This window comes from Prenolepis imparis, unplaced genomic scaffold (assembly GCF_030444845.1).
Source record: "Prenolepis imparis isolate NDT839.2.m4 unplaced genomic scaffold, iyPreImpa1.0 SCAF_12, whole genome shotgun sequence".
In the NCBI taxonomy this organism is placed as follows: domain Eukaryota; kingdom Metazoa; phylum Arthropoda; class Insecta; order Hymenoptera; family Formicidae; genus Prenolepis; species Prenolepis imparis.
In genome coordinates, this window is record NW_028141170.1 from 751357 (window position 1) to 762380 (window position 11024).

The 11024-nt window shown below is 38.0% G+C and overlaps 1 protein-coding gene across 1 annotated transcript in view; it reads right to left on the reverse strand.

Annotated features, from left to right (window-relative positions):
- Mub (poly(rC)-binding protein mub) overlaps positions 1-11024 on the reverse strand; it is a 124528-nt gene continuing 113504 nt past the window's right edge. Inside the window, exon 9 of the mRNA XM_083051914.1 lies at positions 1-10488. Coding sequence (XP_082908040.1) covers positions 10404-10488 — 85 coding nt within the window. The 3' untranslated portion in view covers positions 1-10403. The remainder of the gene's footprint in view (positions 10489-11024) is intronic.

An 11024-nucleotide genomic window follows, 5' to 3' on the forward strand; every position in this document is an offset into this window, starting at 1 on the left:
TCTCTCTCTCTCTCTCTCTCTCTCTCTCGCGCTCTCTCTTTCTCTCTTCGTTACATCGCACATTACTACATCTCAAATTTTACTTTTTTTCTCTTTTGCGTTAAAAATTTAAAATACTCGTATTATACGTAAGTATTTATGACCCTGTTTTTCGTAAAGGCTTTTTAACATAAATCAATCCTGGCCGAGGAAGATAAAGGAAATACAGGTTCTTTAAGAGAGGGGGGCAGGAAGGGATAAAGAGGGGTCGAGAAGACGCGACTGCGCGTTGAAGGGGGGAAAGGGGGGAGGGGGAAAGGAGAACGAAGAGTTCGTTCGAATCTTACGCGAATTACCCTTTTCTCGTTACGTATCTTTCCTTCTCGACAACGAACAGAAAGACTTATTATATCGGAAGACTAACGCAAAACGTACAAATAATTGTGGAGACTTCGACGCTGGATCGAGTCGCAACAATCCGCAATAGGGTGTCTCGTCGCGCATCCCTAACAGAGAAATCTTCTCTCCGTGAGCGGGTTTTTCTCTTTGCACACACTTTTTTTGTATGATATTTTAGCATATCGAGATCGAAGAGATATAGTTTGAAGTAGTTTCCTCTATAATTAAATCGCGATACGATATTCTACGAAAATACGATTTTATCGCGACGAACACTTTTCTTTCATCAAAAAAGGGAACATCTAATTTATTGTTCTCAATTTCTCCATAATTGATATGACTTATTTTCATAAAAAGGAACACCTTCGCAAAAACTGTAAAATTTCATCTTTGAGATCGGATCTTCCGTCTTGGTGACGATCTATTGCAGATTGAACAACAGATTGTCGCAAGTTTAATCTACTAATTGTCAAAGAAAAAAGAAAGGAGAAGATAAAAGATAAAAAGCACGGTAGAAAGTAATTACACTAACGAGAGGAGAGCGAAATGACTTCGTTTTAATCTTCCAAGTGAGAGTTAACGCGAGTCATTCTTTTTTAATTGTATATCGCGCAGTAAGTGCAAGGAACTGAAAGCTTTTCATGCAAAGTTGGAGGTAATCATATCTCTCTTTCTACAATTTCAATTTCTCTTGCCGCATCTTCGACAAAAGAAGGCAATTTTTAATTTACACACCTTCCGAGCTGCCATGAGAGAACGCAATTTACTTATATCCCCCTCCTGACATTTCGATTCGACGAGATTTTTCTTTTTTTCAGCGATGCGTAATTAAAGTCAAAAAATGAAAACTTTTTTCAAACACAAATATATTAAGAATAATTAATTACGCGATTTAATATATTAATTTTTTAAATAAAACTTACAAATCGATGATAAAATGAAAGAATAAAAATATAGTCAGTGTGCGATTTATTTTATGACTGACTATATTTAAATTTAAATCTCACAAATTCAGTCATATTATGTAGAATAAAAAGACGATATATAACGCAAGATTTTTAAATAAAAATACCGACGATATTAATATTTTGTGATTGTCTGAAACGTCGTTTTGCCCCGACCGTCGTCTATATTAAAATTCCTACTACTGTTTATATTTTTATCGGGGCAGCAAAATTTATTATTCATATTTAATTTCGAAGAAATCTAGAATTAACGTACGATTAACATGAAATAATCACATGTGTATTATTAAAAGCAAACGAGCGTATCTCGATATATCTCGTCGACATTCGGAGAATCGTCAGAAGGAAGGGTGAAAAGGGATTTATTAAGCAGATTAATGTAAGTTGGCAAATTTGGCACACGCGTTATACCGCTCGCAATTTACACGTTAGCTTGGCACAAAATTGAGCCGCTCGAGGCGATGAGTTTTCACAATTCGATTATTTTTTTGGCACCTGAACCGCATCAAATGATTGATGGTGACCTTTTCGGCCTTATGTGTGATCGACAGTTTTCCTCCTTATTACGTTGACACTACATATGATTTTTAGTTCGCCTTGATTTACGCGGAAAAGAGGGGTGGAGGGAAAAAGAGGGGTGCGCGATATCAGGGTCGCGATTAGACGACAGATTGAGGAAACAATCAGTTTTGCACATGAAAATTATCCGATTACACACCGATTATCCTACACCATAAATGGCAATAACACATTCTAATTTTATTAAACAGCAAACAACAATCGGCTTGTTTAAAAGTCCGTAAAAATTTAGAGATTGCTCGCACAATTCAGCAATTATAATCGCACTCGGGATAAGATATCATATATATATATATACATATAATTCTTTTACATTTCCCATTCTATACCGATTGTTACACCAGCATAGTTGTTTGCTTTCAAATTATCTCCCATTGTACATTATCCTATAATAAGGATACTTTCCAGCACAGATAACACTATGTCACACAGTGCGTGACATATATTTCGTTGCTGGAAAGCACCCCATACTATTAGCACATACACAGTGTGATGATAACGATGCAATTTCGAAGAAGCTACAGCAGAATGATGAGAATAATCTGTCTGTCGTCCTACTCGCCCTCTGGTCACGCGCGATAAACACGCGGCGAACAATTTCGTCCGATCGCGCGAGAAATTTTTTCATTCACGGGAGAAGAGAGACTTCTCTTCGGCCCTTTTAATTTCCACGCCCCGCCCGGGGGAAGGACGCGATTCAATATCCTATAAAAACTAAGTTTATTTCTTAGCTGATTGCCTTGCGTTACGGTAAAAGTTAGGTCCCTAGCCGGAATTGCCGCGGACGCTGCAGACATTTTTTTTTTCCCCGGAGATTGGAGAGAGACTCTCGCGTCGCGTTCCCATTCTCGATGTAACTCTTGTAACTTTCTCGTTTCCGTAGAGCCGTCTTCCTCCGAAAGTCGAGGTATATGGCGCGCGCATTTTGCAAAAAAAAAAAAATCCAAGAGCAGATACATTCCATTCTATTTGTACTCGTGTTCTGCGATTTTTTTTTCATCCTGTCATCCGTCCGATTTATATAAATCTTCGCTCAACGTACGAGATAAACGGCTCCGTTCGGCGATTCGCGACAATCCTCGGTATAGGAGGACCCACGCGATAAGGATAAGGCCCCTGCACTAACAGATTGCTCTACGCCACAACGATATGATCGCAATTAATGCTGACGTTCGCCCGCTTTGCTTTTTTTCCCTTTTTTTTTGCTCTTCTTTAAATGTGCGCGCGCGTTTAATACAAGCGAACGCTTCGCTCTCTTCGCGATCGCGTTTCGTATTCTTAATTAGGGGGAAGGGATGTACGTACTCTCGCGAAACTGTTTCAACGATCGCGTTATTTCCTTTTTTTTTTTATTTCGCTAACGCGAACGAGAATAACCGCGTCTTCGTTGAAGTATTATTGGTCAGCGTCAGTTGCTCCAAAGTTAGGTCTAACTGTACAGCGTGTATATAAAACACGCAAGCGTTCTTCTTAGATACAACTTGACTTTACAGCCAACAGCGTAAGATTAGCTCTGACTAGCTAACGTATCTCTTAGATATTTCCTCGTTTTCCGCCCGGAACACGCTCCTATCTACACAATATAGAAAGCGGATATCATTAACTGCTTATTATGTGCTAACTATTTGTTGGTGCGACAGATCTTGAGGGATATAATCTAAACGCATCTCCCTAATCCTTGTAGATCCTTCTTAGATTATTACGCTCCTGCGTGAACACTTGCGTTCTTTCCCTCTTCGATATAGTTTTTTTTTTAAACACGACTTACGACATACGTGATTAGACGATATCTTAACGGTCACTAGAAGCTACAGAGAATCCGATATAAGATCCAAGTGCCCGAGATATACAATCAATCGATTTCCGATCGAATGCCGGATAAATATATAGGCTAGCTTATCGGAGCAAAAAAAAGAGAGATATCAATTATTCTAGAGTCATATGTGTCATTGGATATGCTTCTGGAATATGTCGATGCGACATCCTTGGATAAGTGGCAGATAAACTGCGTTGGCTTTTCTCGAAAACAGAATTGCCTCGACTCTGATCGCCTACGTACATACATTCCTCCTTCTTATATTCTTTTCCACTCTCTACGTCTCGCCATTTTATCGCTTAGTTGTCAAACTCCATAAGAGTTTGTCACGAGAGATTGTGATAATTCGAGCTTCCGATACCGCTTGTATACGTCGAGCGGAATTAAATCTTGACTAAAATAAGGCGAAGCGAACCCTCTCTTGTAGACAGTTTGAAATTTCGCTGAAATTAGAATTTAATGTCCTACGTCATCCTGTCACTTATTCTTTAGCTCCCAAGCGATTTTCCATTAATTAAACAGCTCTGAGTATTATTCAATTATCACGTATAATCGTGCTTAGCGAGCCAGTTTGAAAAGTGAATGGGATTTTCAATTCAAGAAGCGATAATTCTCTTTTTCAATCAGCAGGAAACAGCTATTCTCTTGCAATTGTAATCTTTCGAAATAGTTGTAGGTTGCACATTTTCATCTTTCAAATCCCATTTACTTTACTCATTAATGTAACTCGATGATTTTAGTATTTAAATATTATTATAATTGATAAAAAAAATATAATCACGTCCGTATTCAAAACTATTTGTTAATTTCTTTCACCGTGTCATACACTTTTTACATGTTCCTTACAAGAGGAATATTACTAATTACTTATTGCTCTCTCAACTCATTTCACTCTTACGCCTTGTAAAATATTAAAATCATTCCCTAAATAAATAAAATTAATAAATTTTTCGATGCGCTTATAGAAATGCAAGTATAATTCAAAAAACTATCTTTAAATTATCTCAACACTCGTTTTGGATACGAACGTTGTAGAATTTCGCATCACGCACAGGTGGGCTTTTCACAAACGAATTAAAAATTTTTTACGAAATTACTCTTAAGGAAAGACTGCTGACGCCTTGAGCAAAACAAAGATCGATAATTAAAAACATAAATTATAATATACATATATAGTATATATGTCGTCCCGGTTCGATAGTAATTGTATAGTAAGTTTCGGAATTATTCTATTCAAGAAAGAAAAGAAGCATCGCGTTATTTTAAAGACACATCTGAAGCCTGCAGAGGATTAAGCATAGTAGCTTTTAATAATGTGGCTCTTTTCCTTCGACGCATTTGAAAGGTCGATTTAAAACGATATTACGATATCTCCGCGCGATTCTTCGAACCCTTTCAGTACCCGAGTGACGTTCGCTCTGACGATAAAAAAATAATTTACAATTATACACGTATTAAAATATCGAGATTCTCGAAAGAAGTTTGACGACTAAAAATAGAGTAAATTAAAAATTTGCTGCTCAAATTCGGATTATTGAAAGGATTCATCTAGAGACCCAGTTCGAGTGGAGGAAGATCACGATTTACCCTTACGTATATAAATGCGCGCAGCATCGTCTCCCATAACTTTTTTTCTTCTGATTCAAATATAACATCGGACTGACTTTTATCGTTTTTCTAAGATCTCGAAACGTTCCTGTGGCGATCTAATTCGAATGACGTAACGGGATTATATACGCACGCGCGCACATACATACGTACATATTTCATCAGTCGCCTAATGATAGGTGGGTCCTGAAATCTTCCCGATTTTTGTCGCGTCTCTCCTCTCTCTTCGCGAATTCATTTGTAGGATACATCCACATGCGCTCTTTCTTCCTTTTCCCATCTCTATCATATATTTTTCATAATATATAAGTACTCCTCTTTTCACTCTTTTTTACTCTCTCTCTCTCTCTCTCTCTCTCTCTCTCTTTCTCTCCGCGAAGTGCCTTAAAACTTGATCCTTAACTACTTACTAATAATCGATTCTAATCACAGCAATTATTTATTGTTGATATACACAATCATACAGCGTCTCTCACTAATTGTTATTTTCATCATTTTTTTTCATCGACTTTTTTTTTAGTCAGAGACAACTTGCCGTTCGAACGTTGCTCGTCTCGTATATTTTTTTTTGCCTTTTTTTCCTTAATATAATTACTACGATACGCCGTCATCGTCTACCTATACCGGTGGAGAATGAGGGTGCAAGGGCGAGGGTGAAGAGGAGATGTGAGAGGAGTGCCTAGTCGCCACGATGAGAAAAGAGAGAAATATTCCGTTTTTTTTCTTTTGTCGAAATGTATAACAAATAATTTTCCACACACAATGGCAATATGTATGTATATATATATATATATATATGTATATAAATAATTATAAATAATACAGAGCTATAGAGCTCTCGAATCTAATTTAAATGAGTCACCAACAGACTCGCGATGTAAAAAACAACTCGACGCATCGATCCAAGAATAAGCAAAATTAAATCATCCGTCTAGAATAATTTTTTCCCCCCTTTTTAGACAGACCAACACAGATTGTGTCGTAAAATGTGGGAGAGTAATATAATATCAACTTTATGAAAATTTAATTGGGACTTTAATTAACAATTGTTTTTATTACAAGAGATTTAATTAATCAAATCTCTGATATGGAAACGTTTTAAACGTTCCATTGTTATAGAGATTTCCTAATTGGGTTGATCTTTCAAAAGTTGCAATAGATGATTGTCTCCAATTAAATTTTCCCTAGGGAAGATAAACTTCTCAAACTTCGCGTCGTAGTATTATTGAATCCCACTTTGAACAACACAACTGTGTCTCAGCAACTTGCTTGTATTTTTTTCTTTTTTTTTTTTTGTACAGAGGAGCCGTTTGTGACTCATTTATTCGGAAAATAAAGTGATATAAAGCGCGTGATATTGCGATTCGAAAAAGATGAAATCGATATATCGATGTAATAATAAATAAAGTGAAAAAAATCGCAGAAGCTGATATTACAATAATTTTCAACTAAAAAAATTACTCTTATAAACAAGATGTTCCGAATACGTAATATGTATATACAGCGTAAAAAATCATATTTACAACACGCGTTCAAGAAAAAAGCGAAAAGTATTTTCGATAAAAAAAAAAGAAAAATATCACAAAAAAACCGACTTCACGATATTATTCATTCGTACAAATATAAAATTAGTGCTGATGTAACAATCAATGTTTTTTTCTTTTCTTTTTTTTAGAAGGATTAATTTATGTATTAAAATTAAAAGCGTTTCTTACGCGATTTTACACGAGTTAGGGAAGATGTATAAAAGTGATACATACGCGCGAAGACCGCATGTAATGATCGTTAATTGAGCTGACACAGGAAGCACTAACAGTTTTTCTAACAAACGTTTTTTTTCTTCTCCCTTTTGTTTTATTAATTTATGTTTGGCACATAATGGAAGTTGCCGGCGCGGAATTACATCGCGAGATGCAAATCGCCCGCGCCATTGCCAATTTTACACATATATATGTAATATATGCAAGAGAATTATTAAAGATGAGGATGTGTGCGCGTGAGAAGTGCCGAAATATATATATTATATATAGTAGCTGTACAACTATGTATTTTTTTTTAATTCCGTTATATATATCCCGGCGATTCTCGGCCCGATTTTTAACAACAATCTCTCGATCCAAAATATATTTCTCGAAGAGATAAAAGAGAATCGAACCGAAACTTGGACGCAATAGAAAAAAAATATCGTATGCAGTCCCAAGATCTAATTTGCATTTCGCAATTATGTACAGACTAGTGTGTACAACATGTGAACAAATATTTACCTAGAATAAAATAATAATATTAATAATAATTTATAAAAAAAGACGTTGCACAATGCCGCGCGCGCGCGCATTTCTCTTCTTTTCACACACACAGACGGAGTAATAATTTTATTAAATATCAACGATTGTAACACGATTAATATAAATAACACGAGAACAAAGAGTCGATAACGAGATATAAATAATAAAAAAACGTACGTACAAAAAAAACGCACATATCTAAAGACGATAAAAGAATTTGTTTGCCTTTATACCAAGAGTGACTCTTACTGGATTCATGAGCCAAACTACAAGCATTAAAAGGAGGAGAGAGGAGGGGTTAAAGTCCGACAGAGAGGAAAAAGGTAAGATCGTAAGATGAAGGAGCTGAAAAGTGGACAAGGATGACGAAGAAAGGGAAGGATGAGCCTCTTGATCGAGTCTGGGCTTGAGCTCGCACCTTTTCACATCGCTATTTATCTCTCTCTCTCTCTCTCTCTCTCTCTCTCTCTCTCTCTCTCTCTCTTCTAGTTATTATTTTTATCGTATAATAAATATATATTATGTGTGTTGTATATATATATATATAATATATATCATTATTTATATATTCCACGTAATAATTTCATTTATTTCTTTTAACAGAAGCGCGCGTCCGACACGCGTCCGCGACGTTCACGTCGGCCTTATTCCGTATCCGATCACTTGTACGACGTATATATACACGAGGACGATCGGCGTCGGAGACGGGATGCTGGGCCAAAAGTGCAGGTCCAGAACGGCGTCGAGACACGCGCTAGAGAACGCGCGCATCCGTTGGTCCCTTCGCGTTTCTCCGAGATTTTCTTTTCCCTTCTCGGAGGAAGCGCCAAGCGATCGATGGTGCGAACGACGCGTTCGCAGTCGTTTCTTTTTTTTTGGGTTTTCTTCTTTAAAAAAAGAAAAAAGAAAAAAAATGAAAGAGTATTACCGACAATTGTGTTTTTCGGAATCCAAGATTCGCATGCAAAAGCTACGCAACTACCGCGCGAATTATAATCGTTTATATACTTTCTCACCCTCGACGCGATCCGCGAGAGCGCGATCGCGATCTTGGTTATCTCTGGACCACGAGGTTTCATGATCCATTTGTTTGTCTCTCTCTGTAGCCTCGGAGATTGGTCACGGATGGGACACGGGGATGAGATCCACGATAATAGAGATCAAGGTGATACGAAATACGAAATCGACGGCGTGCGAGATCGCGATTCGTGGGATCTCGAGAGAGATGTGTAGGAGAAGCCACGTGATATTCACCGAAGATATCGAAGATATTCAACGACGCAGTGTCTCGCCTAAGTATATATATACTCGCGTCGACGAGCCACATTTGCGTGTGAGATTCAGTTTTTTGGATCCTCGAAGTGTGTCCTAAACCGCAAGAGTCCGGGGGATATTTCCAAGAAATAATTATCTCCAATCGAAGAGTCTGAGACACAACGTGTTTCCGTCTCTCAAGAGTGATTCTATGGGACAAAAGTGTACATACATACGTGTTGAATTATATTCGGGCTCGTTTTTTTTTCTTTTTTAATGCGAGTCCAGTATCAACGATATCTACGCCCAGAGATTTTCTTGCGTCATTGATATCTGCGTAGGTATCGTCGATCCATGAACATGGCTATAAATACAAATGATGTTGAGATTTTTACATGAGGGGGAGAGGAGGAATATGCATCGTGTTTCGCACATTGGATGCATCGCGAAGCGGAACCTTCTTGCATCGCTTGATGAGCATCACGTATACGCGAAACAGAACGCACGTGTCAATTTACATTCCCTCTTTATACACGCGTCATTTTGTATAAAACTACTATTCTTTCATCAGGGAGTATGGAGTAACTTGGGCGTGGGAATACTTGCTTTGAACTCTTCGAACCGCTGTCGAACAAGTCAGTCCCCGTGATGGACCAGGCCGCACTTCCGTTTACTGTCATCAGTCCGGAATGAAGTAATAACTAAGCTCCGCGAACCGGTCGCGAAACGCGTCGAGAACGCGTGTATATAGAATCCACATTTTTTTGTTTTCTTTTTTTTAGAAAAAACTCTAACAACCGGCCTAATATTATTTAATCGCGCGTCATCGCGCGTCCTCGCGTAGTAATAATAAATTTGTTAATAATAATAAAATTCTCTTCGCGTATTTTTTTTTCTCTCCCTGTCTCGCGTGTCTCGTTTCTTTTTTTTTTACGTCTTTTTTAAATATAAAAATGAAAACTAACGTATTTATCTTTGGCTTGTTCCCTTTACCAATCGGCGACAGCTTTTGCGGCTGCGGCGCGTGCATCATTATTTTTTTTCTTCTTCTTTTGTTTAAATAACTTTTTTTGTACAGTTTTGTACACTCGAGTGTGTCTGTGTACGCGCGTGCGTATCTTCTTCATCTTTCCATGTACGTAATCTCTCTAGGATGCATAAATGTATACGTGTGTATGTATGTATGTCTATAAGTGTTGATGATGTATCTTGTTGAATTTTAACGTACACGTCTTGAAGCGCGCACAAATAGACTTCGTTTCGAATATCGTGCGAGTGTGTGCTACGTATATGTGTGTCTCTCTCTCTCTCTCTCTTGCTCTCCCTTTTTCTCCCTTTCTCTCTTCCTTTCTCACTGTCGTGTGTCTTGTTTCTTTTTTTTTGCAAGTGTATCGATTTGCAAGCTGGTTGAACACAGTGCGTGGCCCAGCCCTGTATACGCCACTCTGACAGCTTCGCGCGCCCCGCGATGCTCCGTGTCCTTTCGACGACGATAACGACCACGGCAACGCTCCACATTTAGTGGATCGGCGATTTCACAATGTGGTCTGGCGGGATGAAGTGATACGCGGGCATAGGCACCCCCGATGTCTCCATCGATATCCTGAAACATAGTCAATCGACCCGTAAGAGATAATGTTCATTCGTTGATTATTGCGTCTATCAGCGGAAGAAGAGACAGAGAATTCGAGTAATTGTTCGCACCTTCAAATGTCTTCTTCTTATTAAATTAATTTAAATGATTAAAACAATTGTGATAATTTTTGGTCCTCTCTTTCTCTCTCTCTTCTCGTACTTATTAGGAAAAAAGTTTTGTAGAAAATTGCGATTCCCGCGATATCGGAGGAAAAGACTAATGAGGCATAGTGGTCGATCTTTTCATCCGAGTATCAAGATGTTGTGCAACATGCGACGTATGAATGTATAAGGTACAACGCGCGTGAATCTCTCCGATTCTCCGTGTCTTAAATTGCATGCCCGGTCTATGAACTTTGTACGAACCATAGCGGTTCAGACACTCGATCTGTGTTTAAATTCGACCTGCAAAATAAAACTGTTACTAGCAGGTAACGGAAAGCAACGTTATTACAATTTATAGCAATCTTATTACGGATCTCCCGCAAGGATTCGGATGGTTGA